At 41.3% G+C, this 20,057-nt stretch overlaps 1 protein-coding gene across 1 annotated transcript in view; it reads left to right on the forward strand.

The window, feature by feature from the left end:
• OGA (O-GlcNAcase) overlaps positions 1-20,057 on the forward strand; it is a 23,550-nt gene continuing 3,493 nt past the window's right edge. The window contains exons 1-14 of the mRNA XM_064463993.1: positions 1-564; positions 4,249-4,300; positions 4,632-4,729; positions 5,949-6,079; positions 6,729-6,900; positions 7,933-8,031; positions 8,181-8,465; positions 9,039-9,197; positions 11,031-11,641; positions 12,041-12,215; positions 15,805-15,890; positions 16,759-16,863; positions 18,482-18,567; positions 19,548-19,740. Of these exons, the coding sequence (XP_064320063.1) occupies positions 378-564; positions 4,249-4,300; positions 4,632-4,729; positions 5,949-6,079; positions 6,729-6,900; positions 7,933-8,031; positions 8,181-8,465; positions 9,039-9,197; positions 11,031-11,641; positions 12,041-12,215; positions 15,805-15,890; positions 16,759-16,863; positions 18,482-18,567; positions 19,548-19,740 (2,439 nt within the window). The 5' untranslated portion in view covers positions 1-377. The remainder of the gene's footprint in view (positions 565-4,248; positions 4,301-4,631; positions 4,730-5,948; positions 6,080-6,728; positions 6,901-7,932; positions 8,032-8,180; positions 8,466-9,038; positions 9,198-11,030; positions 11,642-12,040; positions 12,216-15,804; positions 15,891-16,758; positions 16,864-18,481; positions 18,568-19,547; positions 19,741-20,057) is intronic.

The raw sequence follows: 20,057 nt of genomic DNA on the forward strand, positions 1-20,057 counted from the left end.
GCGCATGCGCCCTGAGGCGGCGCCCCCTCCGCCCGTTCCCTAAGGTAACTGCCGCTCCTCGGTCCCTTGCTCCTGCTCGGGTGCCGCCGTCCCGGCAGCGAGGCCGTGGTGGCCCGTGTCGTTCCTCCCCGCGGAGGTAACAGCTTCCCCCCGGCGGTCTCTCTCTCCGAGCGGGGCGGCTGCGGGCAGAGCGGTGCGGACCGGTTGGGGCCGGTTCCCCGCGCAGGCGCAGGGCCCCGTAAACAGGAAGAAGCAGCGGCGGCAGCCCGGAGCGGCGGAGACAAAGGGGTGGTGGAGAGGGTGAAGGAGGTACCGGGGTTGGCTCGGCTCGGTTCGGCCCGGCCCAGCGAGCGGGGGTCCTGGCGGCGGGCGGCAGGATGGTGCAGAAGGAGGGGCAGGCGGTGCTGGAGGAGCCCCAGGGCAGCCCCAACCCGGCCGGAGTGTCCGGCCCTCCCTTAGAGCCGCCAGGCGCCACCGCGGGGCCAGTCCCGGGCGGGGAGGAAACCGACACCGAGACGGAGACAGCGCTGGGCTCCCGACGCTTCCTCTGCGGCGTCGTCGAAGGTAAAAGGGGGTGTCCTATGTTCGCGGGGGCGCGGAGGGACGGGTCGGTATTCCGGGGGCACGGCGGCATCCCCCGGAGCCTGGGGGTACGGGGAGGGGGGTCGGTGTCCGCGGGAGACTGGGAAGGGGGGGCTGGTCCCCGTGTCTTTCCCCGGCCCAGCGGGAGGCCCGGAGGAGCCCACTCTGCGCGCAGGGGGTGCGCGCCTCTTGGCTGGGGTTCCCTCCGCTGGGGGGAACGGCGGCTCCCGGGCGCGGCTATTGCCGCCCCTGGCGCTTGTGCTGGGAGCCGTTCCCTAGCAGGGAGGGCCCTTTGATGGCAGCTGTTCGGCGGGCTGAGGGCAGGCCTGGCACCCCCAGCGGGCCGATGATTCCTAATGGAGGCTGAGGCGGTGCCGTGGCTCCCTTGCAAGTACGTGTCTAAAGGGGGAGGTGGGAGAGAGAGGGAGAAGAGCTACTCTGCGATTATCCCAGCTGTACATGCTCTTCCTGCACGCCAGAGGCTCCGATTCAGTTTCTTGGGCAGGGAATAGGTGATTCCACAGACATCTGCTCTGGAATTAATATTAAATACTCCCAGTTCTCTAAAGTGTTGCAGCTTACCATTTTAATTGCGCTGTAGAACAGTCCTTTTCTGTCTTTTGGTGTAGTTGCAGCATTAAAAGGTTTAAATTGTTGCAGAAGCTGCAGAATAAAGGAACTTTGCGTTTCTCAGTAACTACAGAATTAATCTGCATTTCTGAGAGGTCAATAAAGGTAGATGGTTGAAAGCACGCAAGAAAAATGGTATATTCCCAACATAATAGTTGGTTTGGAGTTGTTCTAAATTCCTGTGGACTGGTGTTATTTCTGTACCTATAATGAATCTCTGGTAGGAGAGCAAAATGATTAACAGATGGAATGGAGAGGGAAACAGGCAGTTTATCAAAGTCAGTATCTGCATTACTTGCAGAATGCCTTTTGTTCATTTCTTAAAAAGAAAAGACCGTTTGGCTTCTGCAAATGTCGCTGTGCGAAGTGCACTTGGCCCAGTTAATGCCTTTATTTTTTTGCACTTACTCAGGCTTAAATACAGTCAGCATGGAGAAAGATGTCTTTATGTTGTTAATATATTTAATTCTGTGAAGATAGATGTTAAATTGAAGGTTTTGGAGACAGATAACAGTGAAGAGAAATACAGATCGTAACAGTATGTTTTCTCGCGTTCCTGCCAATAACTCCTTGACCATCCAGGTTTATATTGGAACCACTGCGTGTACCATCATAATTTTTCTGGCCGTCGTAGTTACATTGTTGATTGCCTCTGCATATATTTTGGTGCAGGTGTTCTTGACTGTACTGTGCATAAAACAAAGCAAGAAAATGGCCTCTGCCCAGTGAAGCAGTCTAACAGTAGTTAGGAGTTACTGGTCTAACATTAGCATGCGTACAGGGAAAAAAGGAATAGGGGAATGTTTAAAACAAACAAAAACAAAAAACCCCAACAACAGAAAAGCAAACTGTTGTGGTGAATGAGGTAAACGGTAGTGGGCGAAAACATCTGTCTCTAATGACTCGAGAATTATAGGGGTAAGAGCAAAACAGGTTAACTTCAGAAGTGTAGATAAATACTTAAACAGAGTGCAGTGTTTAATGCAGAATAGAGGTATGGTGAGATTAAAGCAATGAGATGGGGAGTTTGGACCTTTTGTAGAAAAGGTGTGTGGGAGAGAATTGGCCAAATACTGGGTGTGCACCCTGAGAATGTGAAGTGCTCATGGCAGATATCAAATTCACTGTTTTGGGGAGTAATAAAATCTAAGAGTACTGGATGCAAAGCTTTGGTGCTCTGCCTCCAGGATATCCAGGCTGTTAGTGATGGAGAGTGTGGTAACTGGAATGATGTATTTGGCATGATCTGCTGACTTTGTATTAACCTGACGCAGTCTTGAGGGAGTAATATAAAACCAGGCTGATTTTTGGTCGGACAGAAGGATCCAAGAATTTTCATCAGCTGGTGACATTAGTAATCTAAGAAACATGGTGACAGATGGAAAAGTATTGCTTTGAATTAGCGTGTTCTCTTCAGTCCTGTTTCATTAGTTTTGTTATCTGATTATTTTTTTTTGGTAGGCCCCTGCTCTGCTTTAGGCTAGTAGGTCTGAAACAGTAGTAAAAGCAACAGTGTTGTGAGACATAGGTGGTATTCATTGGGTATCACAGTATTGCATTCTTTTTATGTGTTCTTGGACTTCCTCAGGGCAGTACCAGTCAGAATTAGGTAATGCTAGTGAAAATGAGAAATTTGTTCTGGATGACACAAACTGGGAGGTTTTCATGACTTGCAACTGCTGTCTTGATTGTTCCTCTGTTTAACTGTCCTCCGTTTGTCACTTTGCAGTTTGTGAGGAGTAGTAGTTACTCAGCCTTGCCACTTCGTGGTGCCAGTTAGGCTAAGATCGCTCTTTGAGAGACTAATTCTTAAAACTTGAGCCTGCTTTAAGCTTCTTAAAAGATCATTGTTCACTTAAGAGGTAACCGAAATACTTGTTAATATATAGAAAATGCTTCATTTGCATCAGTTTTGAAAGGTTGTGGGAGGATGTTTTTGACCTCTGTGAGCCCAAATACTTAGGGACTTAACAGTGAATAGCTCTGGAAATGAGGATATTGTCTACCTTTTGAACTGGTGTTCTGTGAGCTTTGTATATTAGGCGCATCATTCATCACTGAGTGGCCATGCTGTTTGAAAATAAGAGCTTATTAAATTTCAGTGTTATTTTAGGCTCTGGTCTCTGCACAGACTGCCAAGCTGAAGCTTTGTTTTGAAGTGCCCACTTGTGGTTGAACTATTTGCACATAGGTCTAAGTGAATTTACTTGACTAAGAGTGCATTGAGAGTGCTTCTTAAAGTATTATGTTTCTAGAATGTAAGGATTAGATTTTAAACCAGAAACAGTTACAATTTCAATGGAATTCCATGACTTTGAATATACGCTGTTCTGAAATAGCTTGTGTAGATGCTCTGATATGATTATTCAAAGACATAGTCTTAGCTTGTAAAGATGTGGGAATTGTAAAGTAAGATATCAGCTTGCAAGTTAATTTTGACAAGGAACCTATTAAGCTGAATAGAATGAATGAAATCCGAAGCATTTTGTTGACTCACTTGCACTTCTTTTTTTTTTAATTACACATCATCTACCTCAATACATATTTAGATAATGTGTGTGTATTTAGCATTCTAATCTGTACCACTGGTTAAACATTTCTGAGCTGGTAAATATTTTCAAGTGTCCTCAGTGTTCACATACAATCAAATCTATTTTGTAGGTGTCTGGAGTGATAGTTTAATTAGGTTATGACTGTTAAGTCTGCTCTTAAAATAATGCTGACTTGACTTGTCAAGGGCATATGCTCAGGAATACAGTTTGGATTCTGAAAGTTAATTGCTTCAGTGGCCAAAATGATAAGACCTGAGATCATAAGAACTGAAATAAATTATAATTGCATTTTAAATTTAGATCAGTCTAGGTTATTACATGTTCCTAATGCCATCTAACTAGACTTTTTTTTTACTTTCTGGTTTGGGAAGCTTTTGGATGAATGTAGCAGAAGGGGAAGAAAACGGTGGGGGGTAATATAATGTTTCATGGAGCAGGCATAATTTAACATCAAACTGGATAACTTTAATCTTATTTCCCATAGGATTTTATGGAAGACCTTGGGTTATGGAGCAGAGGAAGGAACTTTTTAGAAGGCAAGTCATGCTTTCTCTTACTGCAGCACATTCCATTGCAATATAATCATAATCTTCCACCTAAGCCTGAAAAGAATTACGGTTCTAACCTAGAGCAGCTTTTTGCCTAACATCCATATTCTTGGGGGCTCGTATTCACCTTTCCATCTTGCCTAAACAGAATTTGTCCAGTATCAGCTGTGTGTAAAGTTATTGTGACTTAATAGTATAACACAATGTTCAGTGAAGGAAAAAAAAATAGATCAAGTAAAAGAATTAGATCAAGCAAAACATAAAATTCCTGCATTTGTAGACTATTCTCCCAGTGAAGGCGCTTTTCCTATGTTTATAGACTTCAGAAGTGGGGACTAAATACATACCTTTACGCTCCGAAGGATGACTACAAGCACAGGATGTTCTGGCGAGAAATGTACTCTGTGGAGGAAGCGGGTAATTGCCTTTATTTCCTCTCTGTGTTTTCTATAAATAGACTTTTGAATGTATCGGTCGTTACTACATGTGCTTGTGTGTGTTTAATCACAGTAGCCATTTCCAAAGGTGAGCAGCGACCTGTTCTTAATACCCTGCAGATGTATTTAGTGGAGCTTTGGTACAAGCGTGGATTTACTTCTTTTAACTATAACTCTACAGATTATTTCTAAAACTGCTTTTAAGGCTGTCTTAGAAGATTGACTTTTTTCCGTGGAAAGGTTGCTCAGAATTATTCCTCTGGCTCTTGAACATCTGGGCCATATTTTGAAGTGGAAATTACTTGCTTAAGAAAAGAAAAAAGATTGATGAGTGAATAGTATGCCCTTTTTTGTGATTCATTAAGTGCTTGTTTCAATGAAAAGAGTACCAGTCAGAAAAGCATCTTCTGACTGTTTAGTCAGGACATAAGACCTATTTAGGCTGGTGTGAGGCTTTTTAGCCACCTCTGGCATTTATGGGATCTGCAGTGCTTTATTAGCCTGTGGGGATTATCATTTTCCTTGGGTGAGGGGAAAAACGATACTTGCTTGAAATTAAATAACCCTTCTTGGAGGCCACTTTGAATCACAGCAGAAATATAATCTAAAGGATACTGCAAGATAATTGCCAATAACAACAAAGATTATTACATATTCTAAGAATGGTTTTCTTTATTCATTGTATGGAAGATTAAATTTGAAGTTTGTTTCTTAAAGCAACTAGTTCTGCACAGTTATGTTAAAAAAGCCCTTTTTCACGTGCCCTGAGCTTCAGTTATATGACTAGTGTGTGAATCAGTATCATGCAGGATGACGTTACTGCATTGAATTGTCTCTTCGTATGTGTTGACAGAAGTGGAAAAATGAGTAATAATTCTAGTACTGTTGGCGTACATACTGTGGAAACAGACTCTATCCACATTTGTCACACATCACTGAGATAGAGAGAGTTTTTTAAGTCTTTTAAAAATTGTAACATGGCAAGTAAAAATACAAGGACAGCTGTTATATTCCTCTTGGCATAATTTCTGAGAATTCTTCCAAATAATTTGGTGCTCTTTGCTATGTTAGATTTAAGGAATTCCAGCAAACTATTATTTTTTTAAATCATAGTAGCAGAGGCATCTGCATTTTATAATGTCTGCGATTTTTTTTATATATCATCAAATCCTTTTGAAATATTTGAATTTGAATTCCAGAGCAGCTAATGACTCTAATATCAGCTGCACGAGAACATGAAATAGAGTTCATCTATGCAATCTCACCTGGACTTGACATCACTTTCTCCAATCCAAAAGAGGTATCCACATTGAAACGCAAGCTGGACCAGGTAAGTGTGACACAAAACAGTTGCAGCACTACTTAATTTGAAAACTTCAGTACCCAGCTCACTCTTGCAGATTTTCACTTGCTTCTTTAATGCTTTCAGCACTAATGTTAGTTTGGATGCCTCTGAGCAATTCCAATTGATGTGTTCAGGTTGCATTGCAGAAGTGGCCCGTCATCCTCTAGATTAAAAAAAGAACTCTCAACTTGTATTGGATTCTGAAGGCTCTTCCTGGGAGCTTGCCTTCAGAGTATTTTAGGGCCTTGAAGCCAAGATGCATTTCTAAAGCAAGAACTCTTATCCACAATAAACACCTTTGGAGGCCAACCTGACATACACATCTTCTTTGTTCTCATATTTGACTTCTCTTTTGTCCAAAAGCTGTTACAGAGTTAGCCTTTTCCCAGCCGTCTGTCCAGTGAGATCAGCTTTGGACTGTTAAAACTGGAATATATTGCCGGTCTTCAGAGGTCTAGTCTTTGAGAAAAGCTGACCAGTGGGTCAGAGAGGCATTCATTGTCTGCCTAGCTTCCCCTACCTTCTATCCCCCATTCCTATAGCTTTCCCTTTTAAAAATTTTACAGTTTGATTTTAAAAAAGAAATTAAAATAGTTTAAAAATTAAACCCTTTGCTCTTGTCTCATGTATTTAGGTTTCCCAGTTTGGCTGCAGATCTTTTGCACTTCTGTTTGATGATATTGATCACAACATGTGTGCAGCAGACAAAGAAGTTTTCAGTTCCTTTGCTCACGCTCAGGTCTCGATCACAAATGAAATTTATCAATATCTAGGAGAACCAGACACATTCCTTTTCTGTCCTACAGGTAAAATGAGATTAATTGTTCAGTTCAGCCTTAAATGAGTTATCTTACGTATTATCTTACCTAATATGTTACTAGTTGAAAAGCTGGTTTATTATTTATTCACTGCTTTTAGGAGTATTTTGGGGTTGTTCAAAGAAATTGACTTGTAAAGAAAGGTTCAAGTAATTCAAATATATGCAGAGGTTTTGCCAAATCTCTGAAAGGCTTAATGCCAAGCAAAGAAGTCAGCTTGATTGAATGGTTCAAGAAGTTCAAACTGAAATGTAGTCAAATAGAAGTCTTCCTTTAACCTTGTACCAAAATCTTTGTCCTTCTTGATCTGGATAGCTGTTAGTTTCTTAGAATTCTTCTGTCATCGGTACCTCTTTTTAATAAGATTACCTGCTTTTACTAGTCACTGAGTTGCTTTATTTATTTATTTATTAAATAATAAGGTGACTTGCACTTGGGTCCAATAATTGCTTTTTTTAAATTCCAAGCTTCTTCTAATACCTATAAGAATATTGCAGGGGAGAAAGAATCACAGTGTTCAGTGGTGTGGATTGTTGCAAGGAAAATTCAGTTCAGTAACAATACTACCGTCATTGTTAATTTGTTTATCCCCTGACACTGCAGTAGTTTGGTTCTGTTCCAGACCTCCTCTTCAACATTAAAGAGATGTATGTTCTGGTGTTAATATTTTTAGTTATTTGTACTTAATCGGTCTTAGGGGTTCTAGTTGTCTTGCGTATTGTCTGCTGTAACCTGCCCTTCTACTTATGGACTTCGTTAGGTTTTTCCTAATTTTTACATTTGAGCAATTTTAAATAAATTCTCTACCTTACCTTTCTGATCTTTATGCTAAGTAACATTCATAATGTCCTTTTTATGTATACTTTTGGGTTTGGGGCCTTTCTTGCTTTCTTGATTAATTTTATAGATGTTTCTCTTCTCAAATGGTGGTATTTTCTCTATGTGTTTGTGGGACAGCTGGGAATGTTGCCACACGTGTGCATTGTTCTACTAACAGTGACATTCTCTTTTCCTCTACAGAGTACTGTGGAACTTTTTGCTATCCAAATGTTGCCCAGTCACCGTATTTACGGACGGTAGGAGAAAAACTGCTCCCTGGCATTGAAGTGTTATGGACAGGTAAAAATTGTTTGGTTTGTTTTTTAAATTCACCGTTGGTGTTAAAAATTATTTCTCATAAGTATTTAGTAAAAGAAACTGTCCAACTACTTGGGGGTTGAATCTTCAAGTATATGCAAAGCCTTCTGATTATCTTATTCCCCTCTTAGGTCCGAAAGTTGTATCTAAAGACATTCCAGTAGAGTCCATTGAAGAAGTTTCTAAGATCATCAGGAGAGCACCAGTTATCTGGGATAACATTCATGCTAATGATTATGATCAAAAGAGGCTTTTTCTTGGGCCTTATAAAGGTCGGTCAACTGAGCTCATCCCTCGACTAAAGGGAGTTCTGACCAATCCAAACTGTGAATTTGAAGCCAATTATGTTGCTATTCACACACTTGCAACCTGGTACAAGTCTAACATGAACGGCGTCAGAAAAGATGTGGTGATGAGTAAGTATGTGTAACTGTTTGCTGGGATCTATGCTTAACCACATCAGTCGACTGATATTTTTATGTTATTTTGTTTAATTCTAGCCTTTCCTTACCAATTTTTTAAGATCACCTAGTATTTTCTTTCCCATAAGTAAATAGCAGTTACCTGAAAGATAACAAGCATCTAGATTGTTTTATTGACTTCCTGGGAAGTATCTGTAGCACATGCTATCAGAGAATTTCTTAGTTGTGAGTGGTTTCTGTAGTTGTATAAAAAGCACCCTTGGCAAGCAATTTTCATGCCCAAATTTGACATAAGTGTCCATGGCTTTGATATCATTGGAATAGAAGCAGTTCTGATCGAAAGAGAAACTCTGAATGCCGGAATATTAGTTTCTGCGCACTGTTTCTGTGTTGACATTGATGGTGACCATAGTTTTCCATTTTGTCTAATTAGGATGTAATGCTTTGTCCTTCTTTGTGAAATAAGGCTATTGGAGAGTTCTTGAATGCCTTGTCTAAGAGGACTTTTTTTTTTTCATTATTTTAAATGAAACTTGCATGATGACTTTTTAAAACTTGTCTCTGTAGCTGATACTGAAGACAGTACAGTTTCTATCCAGATTAAATTGGAAAATGAAGGGAGCGATGAAGATATTGAAACAGATGTTCTCTACAGCCCACAAATGGCCCTGAAGCTGGCCTTAACAGAATGGTTGCAGGAATTTGGGGTACCTCAGCAATACAGCAGTGAGTCTGATTTGATATTTTTCTGGGGTTGGTAGAAAAATGGGGTTAAATATTCAGTGCTTGCATTTAGTTTAAAACTATTTTACAGATCCTGACAATTTGTATACTTTTCAGTTGGAAGTGTGTTCTGCCTTTCTAATTGGGGAAATCTTAACAAAGAAAGAAGAATGCTTGGCATTCTACAATGTGCCTGTAGTGCCCTGACTGATCACGAGAAGTAACCTTGATGCATGATCCTTTTGTGCTTATGTTACAAGACTGGAAGGTGTCTGAATCTTGCTAGGCCCAGCTATTACTAGACTTGCATGGGACCTGAGAGAATAGGAAGAACAGTCTTTTTTTTTTTGAAGTGGATATCATATTATTGTAGACATTAGTGTCGTGGTTTAGCGCCAGTCAGCAACCAAGCACCACGCAGCTGCTCGCTCACTCCCCCCCGGTGGGACGGGGGAGGGAATCGGAAGAGTAAAAGTGAGGAAACTCATGGGTTGAGATAAAGACAGTTTAACAGGTAAAGCAAAAGCCACGCACACAAGCAAAGCAAAACAAGGAATTCATTCACTCCTTCCCATGGGCAGGCGGGTGTTCAGCCATCTCCAGGAAAGCAGGGCTCCATCACGCGTAACGGTTACTTGGGAAGACAAACGCCATCACTCCAAACATGCCCCCCCTTCCTTCTTCTTCCCCCAGCTTTATATACCGAGCTTGATGTCATATGGTGTGGAATATCCCCTTGGTCAGTTGGGGTCAGCTGTCCCGCTGTGTCCCCTCCCAGCTTCTCGTGCACCCGGCAGAGCACGGGGAGCTGAAAAAGTCCTTGACCAGTGTAAGCGCTACTTTGCAACAACTAAAACATCTCCACATTATCACCACTGTTTCCAGCAAAAATCCAAACCATAGTCTCATACTAGCTACTATGAAGAAATTTAACTCTATCCCAGCTGAAACCAGGACAATTAGGTTCTTCCAGTAGTTTTAAGATGGCTTTATTTTTCTGAATTTCTGTGTACGGAAACCAGCTGGGTTCTTTGCAGCATTGCACACCTTTCTTGTAGCAATGGGATGTTGGGATCCAAGGTGAAATCTGTTTTTCTCAAGTGTGGGGTTGAGGTGGTCGGAGCGCCCTTCTCTGATAACTGGTGGTGGAATGGAAGAACGTCTTTTGGACCAGAGGAGGATTGGGAGGAGTTATCCTTTTGAACTGCTGTAGGGTTTTGGTTCTTTCTCAAACTCAGGTCCAGCAAAAACATTGGGTGAGTCGTAATTAAGGTGTCATCTACCATTTTCACCAAATAGTTGAGGTTGGAAGGGACCTCTTGAGATCTCTTAGTCTAACCACCTTTCTCAAGCAGGGTGAGCTTAAAGCAGGTTGCCCAAGACCATGTCCAGTTGGGTTCGGAATATCTCCATTTTCCCTAGGTTAAAGACATTTTGTAATTGAAATATTTATGCGTCAGTCCTTCTATTTTGAAGCGTGCTGTATATCCAAGTAAAACTTTAACAAGTCAGTTGATGCAGAGGGAAAAAAAAGATAATTTTGAGAGCTTTTTGTTCTGATGGCATAGTCAAAAATGCTGCTGCCAGCACATAAATGTGAACTCATTTTCCTTTTTCCCCATCCTATCTTTGCTTACCACTTATGTGGAGGGGAAACTTGCAAAAAAATCAGTAGTTAGAATTACCATGAGAGAAGTGAACAGACAAAGTACCAAAAGGAAGCTGCGCTGGTTGGATGCTGTGGCAACAGAATCATCTATGATTTGCAGAAGTTGCTGATTTGAGCGTTAGTTGGCAGATATTGAAAACTCTAAACTTGCTGCTTCTTATTCTCAGGTAGGCAAGTGGCCCACAGTGGTGCTAAAACCACTGTAGGGGATGTGGGGCCTCTGGTGGCACCGTCCTCTTTAAATGCAGCAACTGTGGTTACCACCGTTTACCAAGAGCCCATCATGAGTCAGGGGGCGGCGTTGAGCAGCGAGTCACCGGCCTTGATAAAGGAGGAAGAGAAGAAGCAATCTGATGAGGAACCGATGGACATGGTGGTGGAAAAACAAGATGACGCAGACAAGAATGCTAATCAGATACTGACAGATATTGCCGAAGCCAAGATGGCGGAGGAGTTGAAGCCAATGGATACGGATAAGGAGAGCATAGCTGAATCAAAGTCCCCAGAGATGTCTATGCAGGAAGACTCTGGCAGTGACATTGCCCCTATGCAGACTGATGAGCAAATTAACAAAGACCAGTTTGTGCCTGGGCCGAATGAAAAGCCTCTCTACACAGTAGAACCAGTGACTTTAGAGGACTTACAGCTTCTTGCTGACTTATTTTACCTTCCTTATGAACATGGGCCCAAAGGTGCACAGATGCTGAGAGAATTCCAGTGGCTCAGAGCGAATAGCAGTGTTGTCAGTGTTAACTGCAAAGGAAAGGATGCTGAAAAAGTGAGTGTGAATCTTGTTTCTCTCCTTCTAAATCAAAATCCTGAGCAATGTTATCTGTTGTCTGTAATAGAGACTGGTATTCCACTTCCTAGAACCTGAAAGGTAGTGCCTAACTAACCACAGGTCACAGTAATTTTAATTCCTCCAGTGCAATCTACTGTTCTGTGCGCTGTATGCCAGGTAGCTATGATGGCTGTCTGGCGTCTGCATTTGACCAGTGGTCTCCATGCTGGCCTCACTTCTAACAGCAGTATAGAATACCCATGAGTGATGTGTGCTGTGGTAGTCCGCGTTGGCAAAATGAAGTAATGAATTGCATAGTGTCCCTCCATATTTAGAGTACCTCTTGTCCCTAGAAGGCTGTGTTTGATCTTGTGGGTCTTTTGCCTCTGTTCATAGATAGAAGAATGGCGTAACCGAGCAGCCAAGTTTGAAGAGATGTGCAGCTTGGTGATGGGGATGTTCACTCGCCTCTCCAATTGTGCCAACAGGACAATCCTTTATGACATGTACTCCTACGTCTGGGATATCAAGAGTATTATGTCAATGGTGAAATCTTTTGTGCAGTGGTTAGGTAGGTGCATTGGGAGCCATTATAATCCCAGATAGTGCTTTTTTTGTTTTGTTTTGTTTAATTAGCCCACGGGGAAAACAAAAGTATTAGGCAAATGTGTTTTCTTGGACACAGGGTCTAGTTTGACCCTGTTTTAAATGTTTTGCTGTCTTGCTATTTGAAGCAATGCTTGCTGTGAATTTGCTTTGGTATTATAAGTGAAGTCTGCTGGATGCTTAAGATTGGAGACCTTGATTTTCTTCTTGGGCTAATGAAACTTGAATCTCATCTGACACGTAAGTGTTGACTTTACCTTACTCTTGACTGAATGCACACTGGACTGTGCCATGTAACTCCTTGGATACGCTGGCGTATGATTGGGAATGACACTATGAAATGTGACCACATCAGCCATCTGCTGCTTGCTCTGTCTTTATAACATTATTGCTGTCTTCAACAGAACAATTGCAGAAGCAACCTTTCAATGGGCCTGGCCAAGAGGAAGCCGATCCTCCCAGCCCTGTGCGCATGCGAGCTTTAGCATAAGGCTATTCTGGTGCAAAATAATTTCCTTTAAACACTTTCCAAATTGCTGATTTTTTATTTTTTTTTTTAGTTTTTATTTTTTTGTAATGGGTGGAAATTTTAGATCTCTCTGGACAGATTTAGTCTGAGACTTAAACTGATCTTAAAAGAGCGTTTTTGTTTTCGTTTTTTGTTTTGTTTTTTTCTCCTTTCTTTAATGTGTGGCTTCTTGGTTTTGTTTTTTGGGGTGTTTGTGGGTTGTTTTTTTTTTTGGTTTTTACCTTTTTTTTTTTTTCCCCTCCCCCGAAGGATTTTTGGGGGATCCTAAGTTGGCAGATAGCACCAGCATGGCCTGGGTAATTCTAGTGACCTCATTTCACTTTCAGGTTTCAATCCAACTGTCAGGAATATGCTGTGGTCTTGCTTGACATACACAGCAGGCAGCAAAGCTGATGGTCTCATGTCACACTTTTTGTAGCTGTCACAAACTTCACAGTGGTTAACCATTACACAACCTTGGTCTAATCCTAGTGTTTGGATTGTCTTTAAATGGTATTTTTAAACACTGGCAGGTTTAAGCAGGGACAGAGAAGATCTGTTAAGTCACCAAGTCAGTCCACACTCAACAACTTCCTGTGTTTTGTGCTTATTAAATATCTGGTCCCTATATGTATGGTTGATAAAGAAGAAGAGCTTTTAAGACTGCCTTCTGCAAAGTACAGAGAAGCAAACTCTCTTTGGAAGAAAACTCAGCAGCATTGTAGTATGTTAACATCTCTGCCTAATGCTGTTTAAAAGCTTTAGTTCATGCATTTTTAAGACCAGTGTAACACAGCTCTCCCAAATTTACTATTTTTGCTGTATGTTGACCTTTAGCTAGGAAGAATGCCCTCTTTTTGATAACTTAATCTGTTTAAAACTCCAAGCTCTATAATGAGAACAGTGATTCTTGTGATCTCTAAATGTTGAGGGCCCAACTTAAGACTGCATTTCAGAATTATCAAACTATCTACTGATTTCACCTGAAATTGTGTTCAGTTTTCAGTGTCCCTGTAAAGTTGGGTTCAAGTCTTTAAATGCATCAGATGTTTGGAATAGTTCACCTTAGAAGCCAACTCTGTAAATACTAGCTCTGTTAACCTTGGCACTGTTCTGTTCTAGTATTCAAACCGGTATTAGTTGAAAAATTAATTTCAAGAGTTTTTCACATGTACAGTTTAATATTCTTATGCTTCTTGTCTTCAGCTTGCATTTTATCACTAATGTAAATACATACAAAGCAAAGGTCATTGATAAAATACATCATTATATAAAGCAGAGTAGGTTACAAATCCAAACAAATTAGTTTTCACAATGGTGTGCTTAATGGTCCACTGAACACTCACTTTCTTCACCTCTCCTCCCAAGTCCAGCTAGCATTCAGTCCCTTAAATTAGTGTGGCTGTACAGTACTATGGATTACTAATGACTTCTATTGTCTTCTTCCCCATTGTGTACAGATGGGAGAATCCTCAGCACAAGTTTCTACTGCTATTGGATGGACAGCGCCAGATGTTCACAGCGCGTCGTCATTAATTAATTAAAATGGAAAGGTTTTGTCTGTGAGGCAGCTCAGATAGATTAGATGTACAGTAGGCATGAACTGAAGTCACATTTGCGCAGCGACTAAGGCATTAACTATGTTTTTCATTTATACAGCTCTTCATTCACACAGCTCTTTACTGTAGTAATTGGAAGTGCTAGTTAAGTTGTAGTCTCAAAGGACAGACAGATACTGTCTTCCAAGTTATTGACTGAATCTCCTTGTGAAGGGTATCTTTTTTACATGAGAATTCTAAAATGTGGGAGTAAACCAAATTCAAATTCTGATGCTTGGATCACTTCTGAAATTTACCATATTTAGGGTAGTTTGTATTTAACGTGTATTCCTAAACTCTCATAAATGTCAAACTTGGCACACTTTGGGACTCTCTGACTAGCACAACATACTTGTCTGTACTGATCTGAGACTGTTACTTGAACAGGAGGTAGATTGCTGTCCACAAAAGGAAAAGAGTATTCGCGCTGCTCGTCTTGTCAGAAAACTAGGTTATTTGTGGGTTTTGATTTTGGTAGGGGTTTTTTTTGTTGTTTTTGGTTTTTTAACTCCAGAGTTGTCATTTCTGTTAGTTGTTGAAGGCTGTGGTGCCTTGCTGGCAGAACAGTATTAAAAGTCAAACAGCTAATGGAATTTTCTTTTCTAAAGCAGGCGTAAACTAAAGCTGAGCACCTCAGTGGGCCTGCTGTGGCTGGTTGATCAGCAGGGACCCTGGCGCATCTGATGCGCTTGAGGAGGAAGGAAAATCACGATGCTAAAAAGCAAAGCTAGTATTATCTATGGCCAGCAGGGTGTACTAGTTAAATTGTGAGTTAATTCTGGTTAATGCTACTTAGCTTTTTAATGTGCCAGCAGCATTGCGGAGGTGCAGCCTGGATTATGTAAATCTGTGTAGTCCCTTGCACGATACTCTTTCACACAACTGTCCTGGCTGCCTGAACCATTCCAGACTGTTTGCATATATTTCCAGTCCTAGTTTTCTGACAAGATTAGAAACAATCATTACTAAAATGTGACTTCAGAAAGGTCCATTTTTTTCAAGGGGCTGTGATAATGGCATTTGTTTGATCTAAAATTCACAATAGCTGTTGAGCCAGGTGGCTTCCAAGATGTCATCTTTTCATAGGTGAAATAGATGTTTCTGCTACAAATATCCAAAAAAAAGTACAAAATATCTGGGAAGCTTATGTAATTGTGCATGGTGCCATTCTTGTGCCTTCTGGTCTGGAATGAGGTGTGTTAGCTGAATCGCCTCACCTGTTCTTAGAGAAGTCTGTTGTAGGTAATCAAAAATTTGGAATACCGCAAGTGGTGTGCAAGCACAAAATCTTTGTAAATCATACATTATTACAGCCTCCCCCCAAGCCCTGGATTCTAGTTCAGTTAGAGAGCTTTTTCCACAAGTGTGTGTTTAGCTTTTTGGACATGTTAGACACCCAGGAAATCCCCCTTCTCGTAACATTCTCCGCTTGGATCTGATCTCAACAGGGTGTCGTAGTCAATCTTCAGCACAGTTCTTAAGTGGAGACCAAGAACCCTGGGCCTTTAGAGGTGGTCTAGCAGGAGAGTTCCAGGTATCAATATGACTTCACAACTGAATGACATTTTCTTTGTTTTATGAGAAACCTTTTGTTGCACATCAGAGGTCTGGAAGGATTGGTCTGCCGAAGGCTTTCTGGTCCAAAGCCCATTAGCCTTACAGCTTGGTTTAAAATAATTTTCCTCCCCTTTCTACAGTAATTTCTCAAGGAGATGCTGCCTGTCCCACGCGCATGCGAAGCGCAGCGGCTTTAGTTGTACATTTCACATTGTTTTTTTGCAGGTCGCACAGCATTTTTATCTGCGCCCGCAATTGCACAATGCGCGCATGCTTGTCTGCCGATGGGAATTCCATGAGCAAAAGGGATAGTCGTCCAAATTTTGGTTCCTCTCTAAATAAAGCTGTAATGCGCTTTGGTGCAAAGGTTTCAATTGGCAAATGTTCTTAAATCGCTGTTTATACCATGTTCAGATTTGTTCATGGATTTTTCAGGCGCTATACTTTTCCCCCCTCACAGGTGCTCTGCGCGCAGCAATTTGAATCAGCGCATTGCTTTTGGGATAAAGCGTCTCCTCTGGCCAGTTAACCCTCTTCAGACCAAACCTTTCCTCCTGACATTCTATGTTCTTATACAGAGACAGTGTAGATATGATTGGTAAAAAGTATGTTAAAGCAGATAAGATTAACAGACTCCTAATGTGCTGTTTCAATTGCATATTTAAAAACACCAATGGGGTATTTTCCTATTGAAATAAGGTCTTTGCATTTGTAAAGCATACCGACCCCACCTTCTTCTGGGGTGCCTGCAAGTAGCAAATGTTAGTTTGGGAGTCTGCAGTGCACACCCAAGAGTGATGAGTTTTGTTGTTCATACAGTCATATTAAGTATTTTGTTTTCACAGCGTTTGCTGCCTATCGATGGGGCAAATGACCTCTTTTTTCAACCACCTCCATTAACACCCACTTCGAAAGTGTACACCATACGACCCTACTTCCCTAAAGATGAGGTAACTGCTTTTGACACTTGTCGCTGCTGCTGTTAGTGATGCGTCTCCCTTTGTGGCAACACTGGTTACTGCTGAGTCCCATCAGCCCCTACTGAAACAGATGTCCCAGTGCCTTGCACAAGGCACAAATGCAAAGCTCACAGCAAAACTGAGGTTCAGTGACTTTGCCTGTGGCTCACCAGCATGCTGTGCAGCAGTATGTGTACGCCCACATCTCTATTCCCAGTCTCCCGCCCCACCACCTTTTTAAAGTCTGAGTGCCTTCCCGATTTCTGAAAGGCAAGTTAAAGTTGTTTGCGTCTGGTAGAGGAATTGTTGCAGTGGGGACACATGTAGTGGATTAACCTTGGGGTGGGTGTGTATACCTGTTCACTCAGTAATTATTGTGGTAACTGCAGCTATGTAGGCGGAACGCCGATATTGTGCCTCAAAATGTAGCTGCAAAATGTGATGATGCTTCAGCCATTCTTATCGTTTTAGTTACAGTTGTAAACCTTTTTGGTCTGATTTTGAAAGAATTGTTGTCAAATCTGCTTTGGAGCATTTGATACTTTGAAACCAGGAATTTTGTATTCATTGTTATTGTTGAGAGCTCTTTCCCATCTTTTTTTTTCCACTGAACAGGTCTCTAGTGTAGCTTCATTTGTGTTACATTAGTTCAAGTATTATTCTCGCTAAGCTATCAAACAACAGCTAACACTCGTAATGGATGCAGTTTAAGCAGTGTAAGGATCAAGGTAGCTTGAACTTTGCATTTGTAGCCACATTGAGATGAAACATGCTTCCTTTGAAGCATAAGTGTTTAGGTTGACTTTGCAGCAGCTCAAATGAATCCTGATACTGAAGACAGACAGCATGTTCTTTACCTGCTAGTTTTAGGCTCTGTCCTGTGCTGTTCTCAGGGCAGTAAAGCAGCCTTTTGGTTACCTTAGTGCGGGACTGTACCTAAGCTGGTTTGTTCCATTGTAGGCAATGGACTTAATGTTTCTAAGCCACCTAAACGCTTGGTGGTGCAGCTAAACATGAAGTCAGAAAGAATATTTCTTCTGAGGAGGAGCTTCCTTTTTAGGAAAGGAGGACGGACGTGTCAAATGCAAAGCCTTTTTGTTGAAAAGTGTAGAGTTTCTTATTTAAAGTCTGACTGTTACGAGTTTACTCTTTAAAGCGATTAATCTGAAAGCCTTGTAATATGCAGAAAGTCAGGGTGTGTCTGTCCGTAGTGGTTAAATTGTTGCGCTTGAACATCGGAGGTTTTGAAAAGGCACCTTGTAGCAAGGGTATTGATCTTCACTGAGTGTTTGGTAACTAGCCCTCAGGGTTAATTTTAGGCTGTTACAACGTGCTGGAGACTGACCTCAAGCCTTTCCTTCCCAGCCATTCAACTAAACAGCTGTATATTTGATGGGCAGCTTTAAGAGGTTCTGGTTGATTTGGGTTTTTTTTTGGGGGGTGGGGGAATGTTATAGATCCTTTCTCATAGATGGGTGCTTTTGTTCTGTTTAACTTGAATGCCTGCCTACTAATTTACAGTGGAGCTGTTAATGAAACCTCTCTAAAACAAAGTTGTTAGCTTTTGAATGTGACTGATGACTTGAAATCATCTCTTCTCTCCTCTTAGGCATCTGTATATAAGATCTGTAGAGAAATGTATGCTGATGGAGCTGATCAACCCTTCCATAGTTTACCGGATTTAATTGGAGACAAGTATGTATTAGGAATGAATGACCTGATGAAGTCCTGACACTGTGCTTAATCTGAAGTTTTAAAAGTGTGTGTGGGAAGAATGCAAAGAGCATTTGATTTAAAAAAAAAAAAAAAAAAATTCTGCCCTCTGCTGGCCTCAGGAAATTGGAGTTTTTGTTTCTTAAAGATACCATAGACAGTTATGGCTCAGTTTATGCTCCGGTTGCTGTTGTGAGCTGTTAGAAAAAAGACTTGGTTGAAACCTCTGTATTATGAAAGCTGTGTGTCATAGTATCCTATTACTTCAGATTTTGTGAAAGTATATCATGAGTGTGTCCATAGTCTGTAGTTAACCTCTGGTATTTTTTCCAACTCAGTGTAGTTCTTCAGATAACTGAAATTTTTTTGAGGACCAATCTCAGGGGCAACTGCCTTGATTTTTTTCTGAAATACATGTGGTAGATTACCTGTACCAACTTTTTTAAAAAAAATTAGCAATTGCAAGTGAGATGAAGTTAAACAAGGAAAGCATTAAATCCGAGCTGTAAATTGAGCTACTTTGGGGTTTTTTTTTTTTAATGTCTTGAGTGTTTAATTAATACAGAACTTGTAAAGAGGCTGCTCTGTGAGTGTCAGGAAGGCAGTTAAGACAGGATGTGTAACTGGTATCAAAAAATACCCAAAAAAACCAAGATGAAAGAACAAGGAGGTAATGGCAGCAGAGAAACTGAGGGCAAAAAAAGTGAAGGATGTTGGTGTCTCTGGTGAGTCAGAAGAGCAGTGTGTATAAAATTAAATTGTGGGATCCTGAGGTGCAGCTGTTGCTCATAGCTGAGCTTTGACAGCTGATCAGTCAATTAATGCTTTGTAGGTACTAATTCTGTGACTGGAGGACTCTGCTTCTTTGGTGGGTGACCCTAGAGTCTCCTTCAGAGTACCTGAAGAGCATACTTGTTCAGAGTGACCTCCTTCTGACTGAATTCGTACGCTTCTTTCTGCAGGTTAGTAGGTGGTCTGCTCACCCTCAGCCTGGATTACTGCTTTGTCTTAGAAGATGAGGATGGCATATGTGGCTATGCTTTGGGAACGGTTGATGTGACTCCTTTCATTAAAAAATGCAAAATGTCTTGGATCCCTTTCATGCAAGAAAAATATACTAAACCAAATAGTGACAAGGAGCTGTCTGAGGCAGAGGTTGGTATAACCCATGAGATCAGAACTGTATGCTGAACTCTTCCTTTCCAAAGCAGGTCTTTGTTTTTCCTTTGCATTTTGAGCTTCCATGTAATACAATTTTCCTACCTTTCTAAAGTCTTTGAGCATGGTATCTGATATCTTAGAAGGTGACAGTAAGATTACTCGCTGCCAGTCAGATACAGCTGTGTGTTGTAACAGACCCGTGAGGTTTACTGCATTGATTACTACTAAAGTGCATGTAAGCCATCTTAATCTAGAGGAAATTACATTCTGAAAAGATTGCTTCTGCTCTGTTCTCCTGCAAAATGAGATAT

This window comes from Phalacrocorax carbo, chromosome 12 (genome assembly GCF_963921805.1).
Source record: "Phalacrocorax carbo chromosome 12, bPhaCar2.1, whole genome shotgun sequence".
In the NCBI taxonomy this organism is placed as follows: domain Eukaryota; kingdom Metazoa; phylum Chordata; class Aves; order Suliformes; family Phalacrocoracidae; genus Phalacrocorax; species Phalacrocorax carbo.